This window comes from Nothobranchius furzeri, chromosome 9 (genome assembly GCF_043380555.1).
Source record: "Nothobranchius furzeri strain GRZ-AD chromosome 9, NfurGRZ-RIMD1, whole genome shotgun sequence".
Lineage (NCBI taxonomy): Eukaryota > Metazoa > Chordata > Actinopteri > Cyprinodontiformes > Nothobranchiidae > Nothobranchius > Nothobranchius furzeri.
Genome location: NC_091749.1, coordinates 61,259,357 through 61,286,786, shown reverse-complemented (window position 1 = coordinate 61,286,786; position 27,430 = coordinate 61,259,357). Strand labels below are relative to the sequence as shown.

At 42.8% G+C, this 27,430-nt stretch overlaps 2 protein-coding genes across 4 annotated transcripts in view; both read right to left on the bottom strand.

Annotated features, from left to right (window-relative positions):
- Positions 1 to 7,018, bottom strand: part of trim66 (tripartite motif containing 66) — a 32,684-nt gene extending 25,666 nt beyond the window's left edge. Inside the window, exons 1-3 of one of the 2 annotated variants that reach the window (XM_015953089.3) lie at positions 6,610 to 7,018; positions 1,075 to 1,301; positions 262 to 475 (exon numbers count right to left, since the gene is read on the bottom strand). In XM_015953089.3, coding sequence (XP_015808575.3) covers positions 262 to 475; positions 1,075 to 1,083 — 223 coding nt within the window. In that variant the 5' untranslated portion in view covers positions 1,084 to 1,301; positions 6,610 to 7,018. The other variant, XM_054732051.2, reaches the window with a different exon arrangement.
- A 2,564-nt stretch (positions 7,019 to 9,582) lies between these two features.
- dennd2b (DENN domain containing 2B) overlaps positions 9,583 to 27,430 on the bottom strand; it is an 83,907-nt gene continuing 66,059 nt past the window's right edge. For both annotated transcript variants that reach the window (XM_015953087.3, XM_015953085.3), the window contains exons 15-20: positions 17,393 to 17,570; positions 14,239 to 14,280; positions 13,812 to 13,923; positions 11,171 to 11,410; positions 10,859 to 10,945; positions 9,583 to 10,014 (exon numbers count right to left, since the gene is read on the bottom strand). In XM_015953087.3, coding sequence (XP_015808573.3) covers positions 9,980 to 10,014; positions 10,859 to 10,945; positions 11,171 to 11,410; positions 13,812 to 13,923; positions 14,239 to 14,280; positions 17,393 to 17,570 — 694 coding nt within the window. In that variant the 3' untranslated portion in view covers positions 9,583 to 9,979. The remainder of the gene's footprint in view (positions 10,015 to 10,858; positions 10,946 to 11,170; positions 11,411 to 13,811; positions 13,924 to 14,238; positions 14,281 to 17,392; positions 17,571 to 27,430) is intronic.

Below are 27,430 nucleotides of genomic sequence, written 5' to 3'. Positions count from 1 at the left end.
TGAAGGACACGATAAAGAGGTGCACCGGGCAATAATTGAAGGGCTTTAAATAGCAAGGCACTAAAATTAGCAGAAATGAAATCATTCAAGCTCTTCTGAATCTGGGCCATGAGTTAAAGATAGGTATGAGAACGAGAACGGATCTCCAGAAACAATTATCAAACAGCATGCATTATTCATCGCAGATGGTTCCCAATAAAACACTACTAAACATAAACAACCAGAGTGCTAAGTTTTTTGATTTATACGCAAATATCTCGCCTTGTCCAGTAGCGGGCATGGAGCTGGAGCCTCTCTGGTGCAGCTCAGGACACTGGGCAGCACTGGGCCTCGGCTGCTGGTATGAGTCGGCGTACTGGGAGGAAGCAGGAGCCCTCTGGTGTTGGTGCACATCAGTGCACTGGTAGCACAACCACTTGTTGCACAGCGTGCAGAGACTCTGAGCAAGTGTCAGCTCTGTACACTCTGAGCAGATCTGAAAAAACGTGATGAGACGGTTAGGAGCTCCATGTCAGAAAATTATGTTTCACTGCATCTTCAGGCTAAATCTCACTTAAAGGAGGTGTTATGTAGATTTGGCTGGGAGACTCCCTTTGGAATATTAATGAGCTCCTGAGGATGAAACTAAACCTTTGCAAGAGCACTGATTATAATTTTATCATTTGGACACATAAAGTATAGATTTTTAAATCTCATCATAAAAAAAAACACAAAGGTCTCTCGTGTCGCTTTAAAACGAGTCAGAGGAAAAAAGTCAATGAAAAGCACCCTTAATAGTTATGATTGCAATGTGCGGTTGACTATTCATGTCACTTTAAGAGTTATTTATACCATTCTGGACCAAATCCACCAAAATTACTTGCAGAAAGGCAACAGCAGGGGCATCTCTGACATCAAACACAGCTTGTAAAGTGGGAGGAAAGCCAAGCAAGCACAGTAAAACACACAGAGTTCTCACAAAAATGCTCCCAGGGCCAATTCAGAAGAGTGCTGCACAAAGTGAAACTGGCTTCTGCTGCATCAGAAAAGAGAGAAAGTTGAAAGAAACGAAACAACGCTGAAGAGACACCTTACCTTCTCCATGCTGGTGCTTTGAGGGAGGATGTGTTTGCCTGCTGAGCTGCAGGGAGAGGAGAGGAGAGGAGGTCCGCCTGATGCTTCAGCTGCAGAAACTCTGAGGCTTCTTTCTACCTGAGGCAGGAAGCAGCGCGAACTGAGCACCGGCCCCCGAGGAGACGGCTTACATGACAGCCCGACTGTGCTCTCTCCTCCCACAGTTCATCCAAGTGTTGGACTCCTCGCTGCGGAGGAGGAGGAGGAGGAGAGGACTGTCACATTCAAAATCTCTTCTCTGCTGGCTGGTGCTGCCACCAAAGAGAAAGGATCATCCCTTTTCCTTAAACAAGTCTGTGCATAGTAATTGGAAATTAGGGAGATAACATTATTATTTCTTTGTAGGACAAAATATCCCCGGAAGCACTTCCCAAAATGAAGGAAAAGGAAAGACCAAGTGACCTACAACGAGGAAGAAGTGTGTATCTGTAACACGTGCGTCTTTAAGTGGAAGGATTAGGTGGTGTTGGTCTCTGACTGTGACAGGAAATGTGTTACTGGATGAGAATAGGTGAGCTGTGTCCTTCTTCTCTTGTCAGGATGAGGAACAGGACGGGTCCCCGAGGAGCCACGCTAACGCAGAACATCAAAACCGGGTCAGGCGTGGATCAACTCCAGATGGGACAAGGGTACGCTCTTTTAATTCCCTCTGATATTGTGAATTCTATTTAGATTTTATAAACGGCCTGCAAAGTAAAAAAAATAAATGTTCAAAACGTAAACTCGGAGTGGAGATATTTATAAAACCTCAGGGTGGCTAAACAAGGAATCACCAAATAAATCGAAACCAACAAAAACACCCAACGTCAAATTTAGACTAACAAAGTCTGCCTAACAACAACCTCAACAGCCTGACCTATAAATCTGACAACTTTCTCATCCTTGGGTGCTTCAGCAGGGAGCTCAGAGCAGTCCCCATTGTGCGCTCAAAGACCCAATTTGAAACACAATTAGTGAGTAGTGCTGCACCCTGCTCTACTCTGTTAGCGTTTTCAACCTGTGCACGTTCTTTCAGCTGCACCTTCGCAGCGTTTATGGTTCACACTGAAAACCCCCCGCCTGGCAGCAGATACGCACACCACCTGGAGAGACGGGACGACGATAGGAACCCAAGCTGCGATCTCGCCCCTGTAAGCTCCATCTTCGTCACATCTATTGACACCAAGGCGAGGTCGCAGAGACGGCAGGATTATCTTCAACCACTCTTACGTTAGCGTGCTGTCTAATTTCATTTCTGTTTACAACAGAAATAAACGGATGAAGTAGGAACATCAAGATGTTATTTACCAAGACTAAAATGTTCTTAAATAATGTAAAAACTGCAACACGTCTGGTTAATGAATGATCACAAGATCGAAGGAAATCATTGTAATCTGAAATAGTCATTTTTAAAAAGTGGAGATTAACTGGCACCAATAATGGATTTCTTCATCCTGGTGGTAAAGTCACTTTCTATGTAATATTTTAGTTACACGATTTTTATTGTAAAAAAAATTGAAACAATTAATGACGGAAAACAGTTTTTAATGCTCAGGCATTTTCACATTAACTCGTTCACTGCCAAAGACGACTCAAGTCGTCTTATGCATTTTTTTTACTGTGTGGGCATCGGAATGAGCCCCCGCACCGTGAGAACAAACATCTCAGCTCTAAAACCGATCTTCATCCGCGTACATCACACGTCATCAGTGGCGGCGCCCGGGGGGGGAGGGGGGGGGGGCCTATAGCCTTGGATTAGTCATTGCACCCCCAAGTAAATATTAGATTAAATATTAGTGCCCACCGTGATTCTTCAGTTAAGCAATGTTGATTATATATTTTTTCATCAAGTTGACGCAGTGATAGCTAGATCTTGTTGTATTGTTGTTGTGTCCCTTTTTTTTTGTCCTTTTGCTTTTTTTGTTGTCTTTTTCTGCAGGTCTAGAAGCAGACTCTTGTTCATTACTGATTATTTTTGTGGAACACCCCCCTCCCCGGGGGAGAGGTCCTACCTCAAGTGGAGGAGTTTAAGTATCTCGGGGTCTTGTTCACGAGTGAGGGTAGGAGGGATCGGGAGATCGACAGGCGGATTGGTTCGGCGTCTGCAGTGATGCGGACGCTGAGCCGATCTGTCGTGGGGAAGAGGGAGCTGAGCCAGAAAGCCAGGCTCTCGATTTACCGGTCGATCTACGTCCCAATCCTCACCTATGGTCATGAGCTTTGGGTAATGACCGAAAGAACGAGATCGCGGATACAAGCGGCCGAAATGAGTTTCCTCCGTAGGGTGGCCGGGCTCAGCCTTAGAGATAGGGTGAGGAGCTCGGACATTCGGGAGGGACTCGGAGTAGAACCGCTGCTCCTCCGGATCGAAAGGAGCCAGTTGAGGTGGTTTGGGCATCTGGTCAGGATGCCTCCTGGACGCCTCCCCGGGGAGGTGTTTCGGGCATGTCCTGCCGGCAGAAGGCCCCCGGGTCGACCCAGGACACGTTGGAGAGGTTACATCTCCAATCTGGTCCGGGAACGCCTTGGGGTCCTGCCGGAGGAGCTGGTGGACAAGGCCGGGGAGAGGACGGCCTGGAGCTCCCTAATTGGGATGCTGCCCCCGCGACCCGGACCCGGATAAGCGGAGGAAGACGAAGACGAAGACCCCCCCCCCCCTCTCTCTCCCCACCTTTTCTTTTCCTTTCTCTTTCACCTCTGTCTCCGTGTCTGGTCGGAATTACAAAGCATTCAAAAACAATAACAATAAAGTTTTAAGTATCAGGCGTGACATTAAAAGCAGACGCTTTGATGCTCCACCTGAGAGTAAATCTGTAAGGCTTGTTACCAGCATTCAGACATTAATTCTGCTTGCTTCACAGCCAGACAGGACACTGTGGAAAAAAAAAAGAAAAAAAAAGGATTTTTTTTTTTTACAATTTAATTTTAATTTAGCGTGTGGATGTGATAATATTTAACATACAAAACAAAAATAATCAGTAAATTATCATATAGATAGTAAAAACTTTAACCAGAAAAGGAAATTGTTGTTAACCTTTGACCTCATTTTCCACCTATGAACGAGTGAAAGGTAGAGCTAGCGGTAAAATGGATCGGTTTTTGTTGCCCAAATTTCCACGGGTTCAGTCAGAAACGAATGAATCGTTGGAAGTGATCTCAGACCCACAAAAACCTACGGATCTGGATGAAGAGAGTCAACCCTCAACCGCTGCAGCAGTCGAGGGTTTAGCTGCTGGAAATGCTAACACTAACGTTAGCTAACCTTGCAACACTCTAGATGGTTTTCTGTGTGGCTGTATGTGTTTATGATTTCATGGAAAAGTCAGCGGTTGTTCATATGTTTATGATGTATATTAACTCGTTCACCGCCAATGACGGCTAAAGTCGTCATTTGCATTTTTTTACTGTTTGAGCATCGGAACGAGCCCCCGCGCTGAGAGAACAAACATCTCAGCCCTGAACCCGATCTTCATCCGCATACGTCACAGATCACATGATCAGGAAGCAACACATCCATGTGTTTGGAGATCGTTTTGGGCCGTTCCTGTAAAAAAAAAGTGAGGCGCGAACCGGAAAAGCGTCTGCCGATCACAATTCGACAACGGATTATGAAAGAACGGATAACGCTCGAAACACGTGGCTTCTTCCTGATGTAAGAGGTGAGTCTCCTCTTTGTTTTGGTTGTTTTGGCATCGACATCATGCTAGCGCGCAACGTTCTGTGAACAGTAAAAACGGTGAGAAACGCTGACAGCGAAGGCCGTTAGCGATCAGGAAACGGCTGGCAGTGAATGAGTTAATGATTGTTTCAGGTGTTGTTGAGGTTTTGTGCACGCATGTGTATCTGCTAGTGTTGAAGGTGTTTTAGAGAGCAATAGGTACGCATGACCGCTTCCTTCATAGCACCCTAATTAAAAAGACTAGCTCCTTCAGAGCACCTGCAGAAAACAATTTCTGGAGCCGCCACTGCACATCATGTGATCAGGAAGCAGAAAATCCATGTGTTAGGAGATCGTTTTGGGCCGCTGCTGTAAAAATAGCAAGGCGCGAACCGGAAAAGCTTCTGCCGATCCCAGTTCAACAACGGATTATGGAAGAACGGATAACGCTCGAAATGCGTGGATTCTTCCTGATGTAAGAGGTGAGTCTCCGCTTTGTTTTGGTTGTTTTGGCGTCGACATCATCCTAGCGCGCAACGTTCTGTGACTCTTAAAAAAACTGTAAAAACGGTGAGAAGGCAATAAAAACAATACCTCACTGTTTGTCAAATCACCCCAGAGTACACAGAGGCATGGTACTTTTTACATGCATAGGCTGCATAAAACAAAGTAGAAAGAGAAAAATCTACAAGTGTGACCATCAGGGCCCTCTGCTTCTTAATGCTTAAAGTTTTTATACAGCTTCCTGGGGCTTACTTTTTAACCTGAGTTCCTCTCATCAAAGGGTAGAAGGCAAAGGCGTGCGGTTACCATGGTAATCCAAATGCGCCACACGCCTCAGGTTTTACATTTCTTTGATCTTGGCTTTCTTAAATAAGGATATGTGTGTAGAAGCTCCAGAAGGGTTAACATGTGTGAAATGTTAGAAACATGGCCAGTCTGGCCCATTCTCTCTCTGTTTGAGCTTTTAATGCCTTGCCGTTATTCATGTTTTATTTCTATTTGCTGTAAAGCACTTTGTGTTACACTCTTCTGTATGAAAAGTACTTTTAAAAAGTGGGATTTCTTTTCAAATTTGATTTAAAAAATATTTTCCCAGCAACACTTCTATAAAAAGAGCTTTGACTAAGAAATAAACAAACCAAACAACCTCCTGGTGATTCCTCTTAGAACTGCATCCATCCGATTATTTCTACACATCTACAGTTTGATGTAAATGTAGAAGCAAATAGAGAATCTGGTTGCTTACCCTCTTGGGATAAAACCAGCTTTAAGTATGAATAAACCACAGCAGTCCTGTGTGATTTTATTCAGTCTACAAAGCTCTGGGAGTTTGGGATTTCTTGTTTTCCTTCTGGCGTGTCACACGTTTGGGTACCTGCTCCGTCTCTTCATGGATGTGCCAGTCTGACAGCGCCTCTTTGATTAATAACAACAAGCGTGACAGGCAGATGGCAGAGTCTGCCTGCCCCCGCATCCCTCTGCATCAGCAGCCTCACCTCCAGCGCATCACCGAGCGTGAGATGCTTTTTTAGAAAGTGCGCAGGAGATTACGCCCCTAACATGGCATCACCACCGCCGGAGCCATCCGCGGCGCTAAATAAAAGTCAGCGCGCACACATTTAGTTTCATGCAATTAGATCAACCAGAAACTGTATCAATGTGCAAAATTCTGCGCACTAGCAACGTGCACAGCGGCTGCAAACGTCCTGTCAGGCAAACACTTGAGTGAACGCACGTCTGTCTGACAGGAGTGTTTATTTTCGGTCCAAAGGAGACAAGTCCGCCTGCAGAGGAGATAACGTCCGCCCGGATGGCGCCTTATTTCTGCACGCAGCTGCAGCTTTTCTGTTATTTACCTTGACCCGAGCATCTCCGCGTCGGTCCTCCTTTCGGATGTCGCTCTGTGCTCCGGACAAAATTTTGGAGATTCCAAGTCTCGCAGTTAATCGTGAGATTTTCTCGTGCAACACTTCTGACGTTTCTCAAAGCTGAAGTCGGCTACCTGGCACCGACTGGCATGGAGACTTTATGTGGAAACTTTAAATGCGTTGTTTGGTTTTTTTATTAACTTTTTTAACAAATTAATGAAATGTGACTTCAATGAAACTACAGTATTAAAATAATGAAATATTTTCTTTTCCAGCATTGCATCCATCTATATTTCTATTAATATTATGAATATAAATTACAATTTCTACCATTTTTTTAAAGTAATTACGTTGAATTCTTACCTTCTGCATCCTCAGATTTCTGCACTATAAAAATGTATTCTATTATAATTTATGATTGTTCGGGTATTTTTAGTAGGCATAATTTTAAACCACTTCTTTAAAAACAAGGTTCATTTTTGTTTAGAGGTGCTTCAGAAATGTAAATCAAACAAAGGCTTGGGTCCCAGAAGGCTTCTGGATTTAATAATAAGAGATACTTTTATTAAAAACTAAGAACTCAATCCCACTGGGGGAAATACCTTTACGTCATTCCTCAAGAAACGCTTTGTTTCCTCATGCATATTAAAGGAGCATCTAAAAAGGCTAACACACAGGAGAATCACCTCCAAGGTGTAAAGTTTTAATGCATTTACCTGCTAGAAATAGAATGGAAAAACTACATTCTACTTCCAGTATTTATTCCTGTGTGTTGCATCAGTTTGTTGGAAGCTGCTGCACATTTAAAAGAACTCGTCCACTGGTGTCAGATTAGGATTTCAGGCTCACACATTGTGGTTGAAAGCTTCTTATTAGTTCTGGTTGAGCAGCAAAACAACAAAATGTTTTATTGTTTTTCGTTCTGTTGTAGATTCTCCATCATCCGGCACCAATCAGACTTTACAATCATAACAGCTGACTAAATCAAAAATAAAGAAAAAAGCTAAAATAAATCCATGAAATTATTCAAACATGCAATATTACTCAGTTTGGTTTTAGGTTCTGTTTCTAACAATGCAATGTGATCATTTTAGTGTCTTTTCATATACAAATGTTGCTTTAGAATGCACATTCTAATTGTTTTCTTGTGCAAATTGCTAACATATCTGTTCAAGCTCTGCAGTTTCAATAACGTTCCGTAATGATCTGTAGTTGTGCTCATAGATATTTTTGTAACAAATGTTGAGTTGTTTTATGTTGACATGCAAATTTTGATCCGTCTTAGATGCAAAAATGTATTTTTCTGTTATGTGGAACAAATTAAAGACTATTTTTTTCATTCAGAACATGAAAATCCCAAGATAGTTTAAAAATTAAATAAATGAACTTTTTTTTTTTACTGTTCGTTTAAACTCAAGTGAAACTTGAAAAATCAGAATATGGTGCAAAAAGATTTGTTTAAAAGGTGAACCAGATAGACTCGTTATATGCTAAGCCAGATATTTCAGCCTTTATTTGACTTAACAGTGATGATTACGGCTTACAGCTTATGAAAACCCCAAATTCTAAATCTCAGACGATTATGTGAAAAGGTTCAATATTCTAGGATCAAATTATGGCTGTATAATCACTGACACCAGCCAGTGACTTGATGCAATCTCCTGGGTTCCTTATATAGGAAACTTTTACTGATTAGCTCACTGAACTGACCTGTATTGGAGTGTTTACTGTGTGAAGTGCCTTGAGACGACTCTTGTCGTGATTTGGCGCTTTATAAATAAACATGAATTGAATTGTCACACTCTAATCAGCTAATGAATCTTAAACACTTGCAAAGGATTCCTGAGCCTTTAGATCCGGGGTCCTCAACTAAATGTATTCAAGGGCCGGAGTTTCTTCCAGCAGACACCATGCCAGATGCTTTTCTAAAATAAAGTTAAGGAATTATTGTATCTTATTACATTAATATTTAAAATGGAGTTGTTTTCCATCTAAACGGTTTTGATTGTAGTTGTAGTTGTATTTAGAGACCTAAACAATTATTGAGATTTGGGACATGAATTCTGTTGCTGAAATTTAAAGTCCCCCAATCGGGGGGCGTTGGGGCCCGAAGGGTTGGGGGGCCAGATGTGGCCCACAGGCCGCCAGTTGAGGTTTACAGCTTTAGATGGTCTCGCAGTCTTTAGTAAAATAACTCGACTTTTGCACCAGATTCTAATTTTTGAGTTTCCCCTGTAGATGTTCCAGCTCTCGTCCATAAACACATCTTTAAGAACTGTTATTCTGTTAGGAATTTATCCTTTTAGGCTTTCAGCTTCAGTGATCTTTAAGCCTAATGAATAGAACTTATGAACAATTTGCAAAAGAAAAACAGACATTTGTGTTCAATATCATTAGCCAGCCTTGACGTCTCGACTCACAATTAAAAAAAGAAAGATATAACCTTCAGGTCATAGAAGCATCCCCCCTGAATTTGTTGTACTGAAGTATGCAAACACTAAAGATGGCATTTCTACGGCCTCCTGACGGTTCCACAGCTCATCTGTGGCTGTGCAGCCATTTCCCAGACGGACAACGGGACGTATCCGAGCAGCTCTGGAGGACGCAGACAGAGGACCAGTAACATGGCACCTGGCACCCACAGTGAGCCTCTCAGTGATGGGAGCTAATAACGGCACGGCAGTGACAGCAGCCGGAGTGATGTGCACAGACGTAATTAGGTTAGCGGCAGCGTGTGGTAGCTGGTGTTACGCTGCTGAGCCTTTTGGGACCCCACCAGCTCCTCCTAATGCAAGCCTTTGAGGAAAGCTGTCATTGGCGTGTCCCTTATTAAAAACTCAGGTTTTAGATCATCTGAAAAACCTTTGAAAATGTTCTAAATGTAATATTTGTTACCTCAGAGACAGGAAGCCTGATGGAAAAATAAACCCTGAATATTATAAGAAACACAACACTTGGAGATTTAAAGCACTTAAATGGATGTATTTAATGGCTGTGAAGAGTTAAAATTATTTGTCTTCAGTATCTTGATGATTTTATATAAACTCCTTAAACAGAGAAATCGATGCAGTATGAAAACATTAATAACTGTACAACTACGTCCACGTCAGGTTACAATCACTCGTCCACTCTGATAACACTCCTCTCTCACACACACACACACACACAATCAGTGGTTACTCTACGACTCGCTTGCTGTGTACTGTCCTACCCTCATCGTCTCTGAAACACACGCCCATAAGTCTCACAGCTTGCAGTGAAATCATATTTACAGATTTTATTTTGTAAAAATCAAGAAAATAAAAAAAATCTGAGAATTCTTTTCAAGCAGGGACTCGTGGATCTTCAGCTTCCCTCCTCAGTTCTTCTTGTGGAGAAACTTCATTTTATTTCCTGAAACAAACACACCAAGCATGTGATCAGAAATGGAATTATAGCTAATTTCATTTTATAATGTTTAAAGAAAATTTGTCTGGCTTGAAGAAGCGGCGTAAACCTCCTGCAAACGGATTACAGAAATACAATTTACATGTCGCTTACGTCCCCGTGTTTGTTCCCAAAACTCCACGGTAGAAAATGGAAACTTTGGACTAAAACAGAAATATTTATGGGGAAGAAGGACAAAATAATATAAACCGTAAATCTCCTTTAAGATTCGTCCAGCTTGTGTTTGTGTGAAGTGTAAATGTTGTAAACGTGTGTGGTTTTCAGGGAAAATGGCTCCTGATGTGTTTGAAGACAAAAAAATCTGTTTTTGAGTTGTCATGTTTTTCTTTCCTTTTGTGAACATTATTTAAAAAAAGGGAAAAAAGAAAAAAAAATCTTCTGCTTCTCGGAAAAGTTAATACTTGATGAATCCATGCTGTCGGATTTGAGTTTCCACATCATAATGGACCAAAAATGACCAAATATCCACAATGTTTTCATTTTCTGCTCACAAGTTTTACTGAATTTTGATTTAAGCACCGCAAGTAAGATCAACCAGAAGCTTTACGGCTGCATGTAAACTTTGGAGGAATATTTTACATCAGCAAAATGTCTTTCATGTAAAATATTTAGAAGTAAAAATGCTGAATAGAATAAAAGAAAGCAGCACATTTTCCTCTGTTAAAACACAAATGTCCTGTGGGTGAAGAAATATGTGAAACGTCTGTTTATTCGGCTCAGCTGTTAAACTGGCGACTACTGAAATCTGATTCCCGCCTCGTACAGAAACATCTGCTGCAGCAGGACTCACCGAGGCCCTTCAGGAACTTGTTAACTCCGCTCTGCTCCGTGTCTGGCAGCTCCTCCAGATACTGATCCACCCTCTGCTCAAACAGCCCTGTCGATGGGACAACAGAGATTTAACCAAAAGCCCGGGCACATCTCGGTGTTCCAGGAAAGCGTCAGGGATGAGGAGACAAAGCTTGTAAATGGAACCTCTCCACCACTAGAGGTCAGTATGAGCACAGCACTTCCTGTGGCTGCAGGGGTGGAAGTCCACCAAATGCCAGAATGAGTCTTTTTTTTTAGAAAAAGAACCAATACAGAGGGAACTGTAGTCTACCTTTAGCCCGTGTTTTCCTCAGCTCCCGGTCTTGAATGAAACCGGCGAACATCTGAGACTCCATGAAGACACCCAGGAAACGACGGATGCTCTTCGACGCCACAGACTTGCGGAAGGCCTCTCTTTGGAAAACTCTCTCTCCACGTTCGCTCTGAGTAATGAACAAGGAGTAATGTCCGATAGTTTCCAGGAAGAAGCGAATGAAGGCCTCTGACACCAGGCTGTTCAAGGAGTTATACTCTAAGAATAAAAAACATGTATACAGTAGGACATTAATAACATGATGAGATGTCGTGCCAAACAATGATTTGGGCCATTTCAAGTCATTTTTCTGTGGATAAGTCAGACATAAATTCAATGCAGCTAAACACACTAATAAAATAGAATATTTGACTCAGTTAAAGGTGTGGAACACTGAAAAAACTATTTTGATGATTATTTCTGATTATAGTCAGTCACTCTGAGTTTTTCATACGTGCTGAACATGAAAATAGTCTCCTACACCTATCTCTTGCATTAGCTTCTGATGGAAAACTCAAGGATTAGAAAGTCCTGACGGATCCACGTCACACTGTCACTTAACATTCACGGACTCATTCCGGAACTGCGCTGCTCTGGGTGGCTGCATGTTGGAGTAGCTCTGTTGACTATATCTTAGAGGATTTTTACTGCATTTTTTCACTTTTTGAGCATTTGTTATGATGTGTAACCATGGTAACAAGCTGGTTTACAATCGGGAGCAGCTGATTAACATTGGAAAGGTTGAAAAAATAAACAATAACAAATCCCAAATGAGCTAAAACGCAAGAAGCGTGGGTGCAGAGCGGGAGCAAAACGGAAACAGAGAAAGCGGAAATTCAAACCATCTCTTCCATTGATCATAATGGGCAATGATAAATCAGGTGCTGGTCAGCATCAGAAGCAGGGACCTGAAAAGGCTCAACAGCCTAATAAAAAAGGCTGGTTCTGTTCTGGGGACAACTGTGGAACCACTGGAGGAGATAATGCAAAGAAGGATTCTCCAGAGAATCAAGAAAATGATGAACAACCCTGAGCAATCTCTTCTTTCCATCTGCTGTTAGACTTGTGAATAGCTTATGAACACACAACCATGCCGGTCTTCTGTACTCGACACAGCGTCACGTTATCGGCCATGTTACCATTACCTGCCATTTTTTATAGCTGAAAGTTTTATTCTATTTTATTCTATTTTTAATCTTATTATTCATGTTATATGTAGCACATTAGTACCAAAGCAAGTTCCTAGTGTGTGAATTGTTTGTTCACTGACAATGGCAATAAACCTTTTCTAATTCTGATTCTGACAAGACTGTCCGACAACGGAAGAGTGTCTTCAGTCAGAGGCTTCTTCAGTTTCGTTGCAACACTGACCGCTACTGGAGATCCTTCCTGCCAACAGCCATTGTAATATACGATAACTCTTTGATGACTTGATTATTATTATTATTCTGAGCTACATCAGCAATCGATTTCCCTCTGGGATTAATAAAGTATTTTTGAATTTGAATTGACTCGCCCATCTTGACTTGCGACGGGGAATGCTGTTGTTGGTTTTGCCTCCAGGAAACGGATGCAGAGCAAACAGTGTGAGTGGTAGAGTTGCATTGCTATGAGCCAATCAGAGGCGAGATGTCCTAATATCAGGAAATATTGTGGTCTAAAACTCTCCTCTAGTTCCTAGAATATGATTTAAAAACCATTCACTCCTTCTAGAGCAGGGGTACTCAACAAAACGACCTTGAAGCGTGAGGTCTGGTCCAGGAGGGTGCGCGCATTTCGGGGGCCACAAAGAAGGGGACCTGGCCCGCGAGCCCCTTCTTTGTGGCCCTTATTTTATTGAGTACCACTGTTCTAGAGTCTACTGCAAATGTATTGATTAAACAAGTGTTCCACACCTTTAAAGTCAACATGTGGACGAAATCAACTGGGTTGTGTGTTTTATTTCTTATTAAAAATAAAAATGTCCCATCAATTTATATAGAGGAGGCGGGGCTTAAAAGGGGCACTGGAACCAGCCGTTAGGTGGATCCATTTTTTTTTGTTTAGATTTGGCTTCCAGGCTCGATCAGTTGAAATTTTCTTTTTAACTTTTACACAGAAAAACAATTAAAGGGTCAAATGTTTTCAGTCAAAACTATAAAATAAAAAATACTTTGCAAATAAAGATTAAGAAACTTATGATCATTGTTTTATTCTTTATCAGTAAAGTTTCCATTAGCTGCACAAATGAATTCCTGCAGAGTTTACGATCCATGCTCCTATTTACTTGTGATGATTTATGATTTCTTATTGGTCAAATTTTCTCTTAACAGTTTTGGAGAGATGGTCTAATCCGCCTGTGCAGTGGGTATTATTTAATTAATTATCAAATTTAAAAGAAAATAGTATGAGAATTGTCATATTTTGTGATTTTGTGAAGATCAACTAATCTACAAGCACTTTCACCCTCTGACATAATCCCTTCTTGACACCAGTCGGCTCTGGAAGCACACCTCACTGGTACCAACATGATCTCATCTCCCAGAGTTTCACAGACACACAAACCGAGCACCGCACACACGGGCGCTGTAATTAAACCACATCTGTCTACTTAGCTGGAGATGATCCGTCACTTGCTCACCTTCATCCGACTCGCTGTCAGAGTCCTGGTTGATGATTTCGTTCCTCTGCTCCAGCGCTTGCTCAAGAGCCGCTTGAAGTTTCCGCGGCAACAGCGAGGCTTCGTCATCCATCTGTAAACAGTGGCAAACCCTGCCGTCATTAACCATAAACAGCAAGGATGGGGGACATTTGGCTCAGGCTCACAGAGAAATGGCGGACCTTTAAAGTAAAAACGCTAAATAGGACTTCTTTAGTTCAGACTTTAGTTCTGACCTTTTGTTCTTCCAGCTTTACTTAGACCTATCACACTGCCTGGTGTCAGTTCCTTCTGACTAACAAACACAATCTGAAAAACTAAATACCAGTAACATTCCTTAAGTCCTAAAAGAAATAATGAGTCAAATCTTGGCAAAGTAATTATATGAATTTGTTAACCATGTACCAACCTGTCGGATGAAGCGGTCAGTTCCCAGGTCAACCATTAAAGCCTGTTTAAAGGAAGAAAATTTGATTTCAATTTACATAAAACAACCGAATGGGACTGGTCACAATAAGGGTTAAATATGTCAGCCTTCTGAAGTCGATCACTGTAAATTACATGTTTTGTTTAACCAGATTCTTTATTATCTGGAACGTGTATGCAGTTATTGTTAATATCTGATGTTAGCCTAAATCTGGACAAGTGGGAGAGTAGAGGGAGGTGGAGTGTACAGTCGGTAAAGACGGCTCTCCCTTGCCCTGCCTCCAACATGCCTCCATCTAAATAGGATAGATTATTCAGAGTTATCTCTGTAGTTATGCTGCTATAGGCTTAGACTGCTGGAGGATACACTGACCACTTTCCACACTCTACTACTTTCTTCTAGTCTGCTCTTTAACTGTATTATTTCCTGCTATTTCAGCTGTTAACTTTATTTTCTCTCTAAGTGTTTTTCTCCCCAGAAGAAGCTACAATGACGTTCTGCTGAGCTGTGGTGGCCTCATGGAGGGGGCCATCGTCTAGCACACTGCTGCTAACCACTAAAACATTCTTCCTCTCCTGATAATAACGTTTTGCTTTCCTTGACGTTGGACGTGCTAATACTAGTTTATCCGTTAAATTATAGATCCACTAGGATAAATACAATAAAGTTTATCTCTCGCCAAATAGAATATTTACTAAGACATCACAATATAACTGTAGACACATTACTTTGTGTGTGTGTGTGTGTGTGTGTGTGTGTGCGTGCGTGCGTGCGTGTGTGTCTGCTCTGTCCTCGATCCCCAGTGAGTCGTGGAGGATGGCTGCTTATACTGAGCCAGGATTCTCTGGAGGTTTCTTCCTGTTAAAAGGGAGTTTTCCTCTCCACTGTCGCTTTACGCTTGCTTAGTATGAGGATTGCTGTAAAGTCACTGACATTCGTCAGTGACTTGATGCAATTTGCTGGGTTCCTTATATAGGAAACATTATTCCTGATTGGCTTAATGAACTGACCTGAATTGGAATGTTCATTATGTGAAGTGCCTTGAGACGACTCTTGTCGTGATTTGGCGCTACATAAATAAAATTGAATTGAATTGAAGTTATTACTAAACACAAACACACACACAGCCCCCCTTCTGGACCCCCTGCAGTTTGCCTACAGAGCCAGCAGGTCTGTAGATGATGCCATCAACATGGCTCTACACTTCATGCTTCATACCCAGGTGCCTACGCCAAAATACTCTTGGTGGACTTCAGCTCTGCCTTCAGTACAATCCTCCCAGACCTCCTCGAAGACAAACTGTCCCAGATGCCTGACGCCATCTGCAGGTGGATCATTGACTTCCTGACGGACAGGAAGCAGCTAGTGAGGCTGGGGAAGAATCTCTCAGACTTGCAGACCATCAGACCCACATTGATTCCCCATCAGGGCTGCATTCTCCCCCCCTCTGCTCTTCTCCCTGTACACCAATGGCTGCACCTTCAACCATGAGTCTGTCAAGCTTATCAAGTTTGCAGAGGACCCCAACGCCATCGGACTCATCTCTGACGGGGAGTCTGCCTACAGAATGGAGTCGAACAGCTGGTGTCCTGGTGCAGCCACAACAACCTGGTGCTAAATGCACAGAAGACAGCGGAGGTTGTTTAGGACTTTAGGAAGCGCACAGCTCCACTCCCCCCTCATAACCCTGTCTGACACCCCCATCACGAGGGTGGACTCATGTCGCCATCAACCAGGACCTCAGGTGGGAGCCCACCATCACCTCCATCATAAAAAAGACCCAGCAGAGGATGAACTTCCTGAGGCAGCAGAAGAAATTTAACCTGCCAGCACAGTCGATGAGGCAGTTCTACACCACAGTAATAGAGTCCATCCTCACCTCTTCAATCACCGTGTGGTATGCTGGAGCCACCATCAGGGATATAAAGAGGCTGCAGCGTGTTGTACGCTCTGCTGAGTGGGTCATTGGCTGCAAACTCCCCTGTATGCAGGACCTATACACCTCCAGGCGTGCAAGTCAGATCACAGCTGACCCGTCCCACCCTGAACACCTGATCCAACATTTCTAAACCCCCAAATAACTTGTGTGATTGTTATTAGGGAGTATAAAACAACACGAATGTATTAAAATAAAATCAAACGTTGTTCAATATTTAAAAAAAGGTTTGTGTCAGAAAATTTGTTAAATGTGTCTACAGGTTGAGTGAATCCATCCATATTTAGATTAAAGGTGAAAGAGGTCACATGATCACAGCAAGAATCTCCAATTAAAGGTGCAATTTGTAAGAACGGCACCCTGTGGTCAAACGTGATTACTGCAGTCCATTTTTTAAATAAAAAATATTACTCTCTCACTCTGTTCTGTGAGTTTTACAGATGTTATGGATCAGATTCTAGATGACAAGCAAAGATGAGTCATAAACACTAAGTTGATAAGTAGATAAATGCATCAGCATATCTGATGTTAGCCCCTTTGGGTGTTTTACGGTAGGGAGCACTTACTACACTTATTACAGTAGTTTGTCTCTGGCTTTACAGGAAGTGTGGTTGTATGCTGTCTTGTTGTTAGCTTGCTGTTATAGTTCTCAATAAGTCATTAAAGAAGGTAAATCGCCACAATTGTCTCATTACCTTCACACATACATTTCTTTGTAATATTGAGTTGATGGTAATTGAAAAAGTAGCTCGAGATATTTTTAGAGCCGACTATTTGTTTCTAATTCATCGTTAGCATTGTTAGATCAACGTTAGCCTCTAGCCTGCTTCATCTGATAATAGAGTAAAGCAAAAGATGTCGTGGCTTCTTAGGAGTACGAGAAATAACTTCTGGGTCACTCCCGTTTACTAGCTTCAGTTCTTTAAACAACTCTGGAGCTTTTTGCCTGCTAGTGTCAAATTACAAATTCCTGTGCTACTGCGTTAGCGCGCTGCAGATTTCTGCAACCTCACAAACTCACAGCTTTTATTTTTTTTCTAAAAAACACCCCAGCTTGACTTGACTGAGACTTTTGACTGTTTTGTGATTATTTCACTATAGAATTCTTACAAATTGCACCTTTAATATTGATATTTATGTTTTCATTAATCAGCAACACATGTATGAAAGAATGCTGCTCTCATCAGTCGCTCTGCTCACCTCCTCTACAGGTAGCTCCTTGAGTTTAGGCAACGAGCTGGACAGCAGCCCCACCAGGAAGGGGGTGGGACAGCAGACGATGTCCAACATGGATGCTGGGAGAACGGGGATGAAGGTGTGTTGCCAGGAGAAGGGGTAGAGCAGCGCCACCACAGCGTGCATGCAGCTGGACAAGGTGCTGATGAAGGGAGACAAAAAGGAGGAAAACATCTGTCACATCTGGACTCAAAGGGAACTCTAAAGTCAAACTGAGACATGGCATATGGATCTAATAGACATATCAGTCTCCAGACTCTAAAAATCATGTTTTAGGTGTGTTATAACCAGCTTGTGGGTTTAAAGAACAAAACCCACTAAAACCACAAATCCCAGAATGCACTGGAATGAGTCAGATTATCAGAAACCAGCAGCAGAAGCTCTTAATGATGTGCAGGAAAACGGGCCAGAAGCAGATTTAGCTGAGAAAGTTTAAACTTCTTAAGTTTGGTGCAGTTGAGGAAAAAGTCAACATAACTGAACCAATGACGTCATCATAGAGGCGTCGTCTCAGTGATGCACCTTAGTCACGCCACAGAGATTCTAGATTCGGATTTTAAATACTGATGAGCTCAAGCCGAGAAAAATATGTCAGGTTTGTAGCTACAAAGTGTCTGCTTCTGTTTATATTTAGCTACATTATTTTGTTTTGTCTAACCAAAGTGTTCCTTTGGATTTTCATTTGGTTTTTTTTTTCTGTTTTGATGGTAACAAAGAAACTTATCTTAAACGAGTGCATTTTATCTGAGTTTTTACCCAAGTTCAACAACTATTTGATCCTCTCTTTCCTAAAACTGTTATTTTGATTTGAGGCTTGACAGCAGATTTAAATACTTTGAGAGTTCACAAAAATGTGAGCACAAGCTGGAACCTGAGAGCGAAAAGTCAGAGCCTTTGATCGATCCCGTTTCCCCCGCCAGTGTTTCAGAATCCGCTACAATCAATCAATCAATCAATCAATCAATCAATCAATCAATCAATCAATCAATCAATCAATCAATCAACTTTATTGTCGCTTCAGCCATATACGGTTTGTATACAGTGAGGCGAAACAACGTTCCTCCAGGACCAAGGTGCTACATGCAACATAAATTTACAACATGAAAAAATATAAGAAAAATAAACTATCTAATTAAGGACAGAACATGAGTGTGTTTGCGTGTTTGTGTGTGTGCGTGTGTGTGTGTGAGTGTGTGTGCATGCATGCGTTTATCAGTCCAGTCCCTTTTCGTTGAGGAGACGAATGGCATGTGGGAAGAAGCTGTTGCACAGTCTGGATGTGAGTGCTCGAATGCTTCGGTACCTTCTTCCAGATGGCAGGAGTGTGAAGAGTGTGTGAGAGGGGTGTGACCAGTCAGCCACAATGCTGGTGGCTTTGCGGATGCAGCGTGTGGTGTAGATGTCCTTGATTGAGGGGAGAGAGACTCCTATGATCTTCTCTGCTGTTTTCACTATCCGCTGTAGGGTTTTGCGGTCAGAGATTGCACAGTTCCCAAACCAGGCAGTGATACAGCAGCTCAGGATGCTCTCAATAGTTCCTCTGTAGAAGGTGGTTAGCATCGTTGGTGGAAGCTGGGCCTTTCTCAGTCTTCTCAGAAAGAAGAGACGCTGTTGGGATTTCTTGTACAGGAAGCTGGTGTTGAGGGACCAGGTGAGGTCTTTGTCCAGGTGAACTCCCAGGAATTTGATGTTGTTGACGATCTCCACAGAGGAGCCGTTGATGCTCAGTGGTGAGTGGTCACTCCGTATCCTCCTGAAGTCAACAACCATCTCTTTTGTCTTGTCAACATTCAGAGACAGGTTGTTGACCTTACACCAGTTTGTTAACCTCTGCACTTCATCTCTGTATGCTGACTCGTCGTTCTTGCTGATGAGACCCACCAAGGTTGTGTCATCAGCGAACTTAATGATGTAATTTGAACTGTGTGTTGCTACACAGTCATGAGTCAGCAGTGTGAACAGCAGAGGACTGAGCACACAGCCTTGTGGGGCCCCCGTGCTTAGTGTGGTGGTGCTGGAGGTGCAGTTCCCGATCCGTACTGACTGAGGCCTTCCAGTCAGAAAGTCCAGGATCCAGTTGCAGAGGGAGGTGTTCAGGCCCAACATGCTCAGTTTTCCGATCAGTTGCTGGGGGATGATCGTGTTGAATGCTGAGCTGAAATCTATGTACAGCATTCGAACATGTGTGTCCTTCTTGTCCAGGTGTGTGAGGGCAAGATGGAGTGCAGTGGAAATGGCGTCATCTGTTGAGCGGTTATGGCGGTATGCAAATTGCAGTGGGTCCAGTGAGGGGGGCAACAGGGTCTTGATGTGTGTCATGACTAGCCGCTCGAAGCACTTCATGATGGTGGGTGTAAGTGCAACAGGACGGTAGTCGTTGAGACAGGACACAGAAGATTTCTTGGGCACTGGGACGATGGTGGCGGCCTTAAAGCACGTGGGAACAACGGCACTGCTCAGAGAGATGTTGAAGATGTCGGTGAGAACATCCGCCAGCTGTTCAGCACATTCCTTTAGCACTCTGCCCGGGATGTTGTCTGGACCAGCAGCTTTACGTGGATTGACTCTGCGTAGAGTTTTCCTCACCTCTGCTGTAGTGAGACACAACACCTGGTCGTCCGGAGGAGGGATTGACTTCCTTGCTGCCACGTCGTTCTGCCTGTCGAACCGAGCGTAGAAGTTGTTCAGCGCATCAGGGAGGGAGCCGTCACCATCACAGGCAGGTGTTGTCGTCCACAACAGACGACAGACCACGACGACGAAGGTTCGAGTCAGGAAAATGCATCTTTGTGACATTTCTGTTCTCCGACAGCAGGAGAGGGACGACTCCGACGTGCTGCTGTAGTTAGGCTGAAGTGTTGTTGGCGCAGAGCGGAGAGGCAGCAGCTCGGTTTAACGTGGACAGCTATGGTGTAACCAGGCCCCCACAATGCAGCTCTGAAATTGAGTCAAACCCGGAAGTGAAAATAAATTGCAGTTCCACCCTCATCCGCTTGGGGCTGGTGTCAGAAACGAGCAAATCCTCATTGACTCCAATGTTAAAAATACCAATTTCACAGCAGAAATAAACATGTTTACAGCCTGGTACCAGAACATGTTTTTTGTTTAAATTATCTAGTTTATACTCCCGACAACTCTGAGGGGGGTGAATTTTTTTCTCACTCTTCTGTTTAAGTGTATTAAAAGCCTAAAATTCTGTATAATTAATGAGCACCAGACCCACGTGACTGCCGCCTCAGACCCACGTGACCACAGAGCTAGCTCTGTGGAAAGGCCTCGGTCTGGCTTGGAAACTGTTCCGGGATTTTGAGTCTCTGTGTTTGTGTATTCTTGTTTCGATATTTTTTGTGCAATTGTTGGACAAAATGACTTGCTGTGGCATTAATTGCACTAATAGAGCGTCCAAGGAGTCTCCACTTCATTTTTTTCTGTAAGTAAAATTACATTTATGTATTTCAGGTCATTGCCGAGATGAGCTTAGATTTTAACATGTACTGTTTAACCATGAAATGTAAATATAATAGGGTAAAACCCAGTGCATTTAACATAATGCTGCACTTTAGGAAATGGGTTGAAATATAACATGTTGGTGGAGCTGGGTTCCGACTATCGGCTTGTGGAGCTCTCGGGAGACCGATGTTTTCCACCCGTTTCTCCCCGCAGCCCGGTCCATCTCTGTCTGATCGCGGCTTCTGTCTGCTGCGCGGGCTGACGGCTTGTGGAGCTCTGGGATGGAAACCTTTCCACCTGGTTCTCCCCAGCGGCAGCTCTGCGCATCTCAGGTCGCAGCTGCGCTTGTCTGCTGTGCGGCTGCCGGCTTGTGGAGGTCTCGGAGACCTCTGTGTTCCACCCGGTTTTACCCAGCAGTCAACCCGGCGTATCTCTGACTCAGAAGCTCTGGTGTTGTGCACAGTTAACTCCGGTTGTAGCTAGGTTGCTACCTCCGTTAGCTTAGCTCCCACCTCCGCATTAGCTTTGGGTTAGCTTCAGGTTAGCTTGTAGCTAGTTCGACCAGGTGTCGTCAGTTGATCCCAGCCTTACAGCCCCAACCTCAGCTCCTCCTCTCTTCCCTTTTATGGAATTGTCTGGGCTTGACGGAACCTGTGACGCGGTCAAAATGGCGGTGGTGGCCACCTACCATTTTAGCAGAAACACTTGTTATTGGAGCCTATGGAAACCCATTGTCCATATATTTATGTCGATGGGTGTAACACGGAGATCACAAGTAGCAGCCCGTCTTTCTCACGATCCGTTGCTTGTTGACAGTGGCTGACTGCCCCCCCCCCCCCCCCCCCCCCCCCCCTTACATAGTGTCCAGTCCATGTATACAAAATCAGTGAAAATAAACCTAGGCTCTAATCTCTCTCTCTCTCACACACACACACACACCTAAACCAGTACGGATCAGGAATAAGACCTGGGATCAAAGACGGTATGCAAACCTGTCCCGTTTAAGAAATTTTCGCTTTAACAGAGACTCAACGTTCAGATCAACACCAGCTTTTGCCTTTTATTTGACCTCATTAACTTTCTATCCAGAAAAACTTTACAGAAAAACAGGATCAGTAAAATAATCACCGTGCTGGGAAAAAATAACTTTGGGGCTGTATTTATTCAGGCCACACGAGTCTTTTTCATCTTCCTGCCAGTCAAATTGCTGAGATTAGAGTGTGTTTTCTCAACAGGGTAAAAGAGTATTACAGCAACAAAACCCAAAGCCTACAGCAGCCAGGTTTCAGGCTTGTTCTTTAGGTCTTGCTGAACACGAAGCACTTGCAGCTCGACTTTGACCAGCCCAACTTCCATATGCCCAAGGAGGGCTTTATAATTCCTAACAGATCCCATCTCCTGAGTTTGACAAGTTCCAACAGAGAGTGATGGGGCACAGATCTCTGAAAAACCTTAGCCACAGGCAGCAAGCAGTCCAACTCATCACTGGTACCAAAAAGGATCTATTACACTCACCCACACCCACCCACCCACCCACACACCCACACACCCACACACACACACACACACACACACACACACACACACACACACTCACTCCTGAGAGAAAATGAGCCTGGAATTATAAAACACTCTACGCCAGAGGCTGCCACTCAACTGTTAGATCCAGAACAAAATGTTAAATAAAAATTATTTAAAACACAACATAATTATAAGGGGAAGGGCTTATTGGGCTTATTAGCAGGTGTAGAAATAAAGTCTCAGTAATTCTTAGCTGTTTTGTGTTTAATAAAGGTGTATGAGACATTTGGATAATGATAACAGAGGTTAGACATGAGCATCAGAATAGTTTTACTTCACGTTTACAAAATAACAGTTACTGAGGGGTCAAAACACTAAAATATTCCTGAATAAAATCCCAAAACACTAAATTACAGCTCATAATAAACACACCTAATGAATTTGTGTTACAGTACACACAACTGCTCTTACAAAAGCACAGCAAGACAAGAAACCTCAAAGAGGTCCTTCACTCATATTTTTTATTTATTTGCAGTAATCTCTAGTTTCTCTGGGAAAAAAAGCTCCAGCGCACCGGTTTCAGAAACTAGAAGCGAGCCAGATCAGAGTTGAGCTTCACACTACAAGACTTGGAGTCTTATTTCCTGGTATTTGGACATCTGGCCTCTGATTGGCTAACAGCAACGTGACTCTACCACTGACTGCTTTGCAACGCTGATGTTTTATCTCCACAAATAACATAAGCCTGGAGGAGTTCTGCTGTGTGGTGGAGTTGTTAATGCTAATGGTTAGCTTCTACTAGCAGAATGTTCTCTGTCGTTTTCTGGACGCTAAACCAACAACGTCCTTCATCGTTGTGAGTCAAGATGGGTGAGTCCATGAAAGGTAAGTGACGTAGCTCTGTCGGGATTTTCAAATCCTAGAGTTTCACCGTCTGTTTTCTATCAGGAGCTAATGGAGAAGACAGGTGTAGAAGACAGGTGTAGGAGACTATTTTCATGTTAAACTCTGAGTGACCCATTACAATCAGACATAATATTAAAAGATAGTTTCTCAGTGAAGGACCTCTTTAAAAACTAAAGAAAAAAAGACCTAAAACATCCCTAAACAGTTAAAAAAAACACCTAAAACTGTTACATGTTCTAAAATGTTATTATGTGTGGTGTATTTTTCTATTACAGGGTACACTTCTCATTACAATAAAACACACAAAGGTTGGTGTCATAAAGCATCACTGTGTCTCAGGGCAGGCAGATGCATTTGTTAGCATCATCCTCATTTCAGTAAAATTACAAACGGAACATAAAGAAAATTAAGATGTTCATTTTTCCTTTCATCTATACTCCAGAAAACAAGTTTTATTCAGATGCAACATTTTGGCTAGTTTTGGGCTGAAAAGTAACCCTTTTCATCACATTCAGATAAAAAACAACACAGAAGGCCTGGAACAGGTTGGATTAGCTCATTTGTATCAAACGTAATCCAGGTTCCTCAGCAGACTCGAGGGATCCGTTCATCTCAGCCTAAAGCTTTTAGACATTCTGGTGATGACTTCACATAAAAGATCCGTTTTCACTTATTGTAAATATTATGTAACTCATGAGAAGGTGAGAACGACTTTAGTCGTGTTGAGCTGAAAACAAGTTTTTAAAAGTCATATGTTTATAATATCACTTACAGAAAACAAAAAGGGGCTGTTGAGACCCGCTTTGTGTTGAGGTTTGGGAGCTAATCCTGACAAATCACATCTAAACGCTCTGCCAGGACCGGTTTAATGTGTGTGAGACGAGTGGCAGACTTTTCAGGAGGCTTCGTCTGTGAAGCCTGAGGAGGAGGAGGAACGTTTCCAATGTAACAGAAAAACCTCTCCCAGGCTTTGAAGCTCTCCGCTTTTACCTGGCTGAAACTGAACACTGAAAGCTTAAGAACACCCCAGCTGAAGCTGGTTTCCTGCTCTCTAAACCACCTATCGTTTCTGAATTAATACCAGACGTCTGCTCACATTTAAACGTCAGTTTTGCATCCTGTAACATACCCGGGTGCTGTGTGCACGTTGGAAGGTTCGACATGTTCCCTGCTCGCTCTGACACCAGGCACACCACACACTTCATTCTGCTGTTTTACATTAACACCACCAGCCCAGAGCAGCAGAAACATGCAGAGCTCACTAAGCGTTTAGGGGGAAAGCCCGCTGAAAGGCCACCAGGACAAAAAATAAGACACCAAAGCTCTGGTGTTGCACTCACAGCCTCTCTTTGCTGCTAGCACGGAGTGATTGTCCCGATTGTGACCTGAGGGCTTCATCAGTGCATCCCTGCGGTTATTTAGTGCTGCTCACTCAGCAGCAAGTCTGATCAGGATAAAAACAGACTAAAACTCACTTCCTGCTGTCAGACAACAGCTGTGCTGAAAAGCTCCACGTTCCGGATCTTCCCAAAAATCAGAATAACACCTGGAGGAGCACACGTGGACCTGCAGGGAAATGCTGGACTTTTATCCTTTAGAAGGACGTTCTCAGCTTGCTCAATTGGTTCCCTCACTTCCTGTCTGAGGATCCGCGGCCACCAGAAGAAACCTTTTTACAATGAGAAAGGCCTCCCTGATGGAAAAAGTTCCCATTAATACTACAATTATGTCTGAATTTAATCCAGGACGTCTGGAGAGCAAATGAAACGTGAGCAGGTGAAGCGTTTTAACACTACACTGATCTGCTGATCAGACGCTGGTATTAAATAAAACCTGTGGGTGCAGAGGGTGAGACCACCACAGGTTAGCTACGTTTTTGTTTCAAAGCAAACTCTGGATGTTTATTTAGATTAAATTAGTTTTTTTTATTGTAGTTGGGCTATAAAATAAAGAGAGCACCAGTTCAGTGCAACCGGACACGGGGAACAGAGCCGTAAAGCTGAACTGAATCTTCTTGTATTTCTACTTTCTTTCCTGTTTAAAATTAAAAACGCAGCATAAGCAGAGACAAAAAGTGATGAGGTTTGCTTTTCAGTCCCGCCTTTATCCCAACACCTCATGGGAATATGTGGGAGTATTTAAACGAGGTTCTCTTCACACCAGCTCTGCAGAGCGCGTAAGAACCCAGTCAATGTATTATTTGGGAAATACCTGCAGCAGCCGAAGCACCAAAAAGGTAGGACATGCTGCAAAAAGCCCAAACAGCCTTTTGCACCAAAGTGATGAATTTGCCATAAAAAGAGCTTTCAGCTATTGTTTAGTTTCCATCTTTGCACGCTCTCCTCTCAAGCATTTACCGCTACGTTTGAATTTATCTACACTTTTCTGCTACAAGAATATAAGACAACGCATTATGATAAGATACGTACTGTCAGAGTTCCTCCTCACCATGCTCAGAGATTTATAGTTCACAAGTGCAAACATGCACACACTCAATCTGCTAACTGTTAACAACTCTAGCCTGAGGAAACACAAGACTGTTTACGTAAGTCCACAGCAGTGACTAAACTCGCCCAGCACCATGGGGGTCAGCGGAGTTGAGCAGTTACAGGGCGACAGTCGACGATGAGTTAATCTGATTAGGGATCCAACCTGTTGTTACAAGTAATGGATGGTGGATGATCACTTCAAGCGAAGTGTCTGATTCAGGAAATAACTAAACTTGCAGGGTAAAATTGCAAGAATGCATGCAAATCTTTTTCCGCCACCATTTGCGTTGCACAAATTTGACATGTATTCAGAGATATGACAAACATGCATGATAATTTGCAATCAATCAATCAAAACTTTATTTATAAAGCGCCTTCCGCGACCCTGTCGGGAAGCCCAAGGCGCTGAACATGGTACATGAGAAATGTGCAGGTGAGGAGTTTTGAGAATGCAGAGTTGCTGAAGGAGAAGCTTCTGTTCTTGCTGCAACAGGCCATTCTCACACACACACACACACACACACACACACACACACACACACACACACACACACACATCACAAAAGTTGATCAACCTCACCATAACGCACATATTCAATTTATTCTTGTTAGATTTCACTACATTTAAACGTTTGTAAGCAAACTAAAAAATACCATAAAATACATCATGTGTTCTGGAGGACAAAAAACAGGTGTTCCACTGTCTCATAATTGTTGAGATATTTTATTTACTTTACATGTTTTACTTGTTTTACAAAATGATCGGTCACTCTGAGTTTTTCGTGCAGGCTGAACCATGAAAATAGTCTCCTAAATTAGCTTCTGATAGAAAATAGACGGGGACCAGGGTTGAGAAAGTTAGTTTTAAAAACGAACTAGTTCTAAGTTCAGTTCATACATTTTAAAACGAACTAGTTAATTTTTTCGTTCATCATTAGAACATTTTTTAACTAAATTCAATGTTCCAAAAACGAACTAGTTCATTGTTCTTTTTTTCATATTTATTCAATTCAAGTTTATTTACAAAGCGCCAAATCACGAAAAGAGTCGTCTCAAGGCACTTCTCATGGTAAACATTTCAATACAGGTCAGTTCATTAAGCCAATCAGAAAAAAAGTTTCCTATATAAGGAACCCAGCAGGTTGCATCAAGTCACTGACTAGTGTCAGTGTGTTTACAGCAATCCTCAAATTAAGCAAGCATGTAGCGACAGTGGAGAGAAAAACTCCCTTTTAACAGGAAGAAACCTCCTGAGGATCCTGGCTCAGTATAAGCAGCCATCCTCCATGACTCACTGGAGATCGAGAAGCCAGAGCAGACACACACACACACAGAGCAGACACACACACACACACACACACACACCAAGTGATGTTTCTATGGTTACATTGTGATTTCTTAGTAAATATTCTATTTGGTGAGAGATCATCTTTATAGTATTTATCCTAGTGAATCTATAATTAAACGGGTAAACTAGTAGTAGCACATCCAATGTCAAAGAAAGTAAAGTGTTATTATCAGGAGAGGAAGAATGTTTAAGTGGTCAGCAACAGTGTTCAAGCCGATGGCCCCCTCCATGAGGCCACCACAGCTCAGCAGAACACCATTATAGATTCTTATGGGGAGAAAAACACTT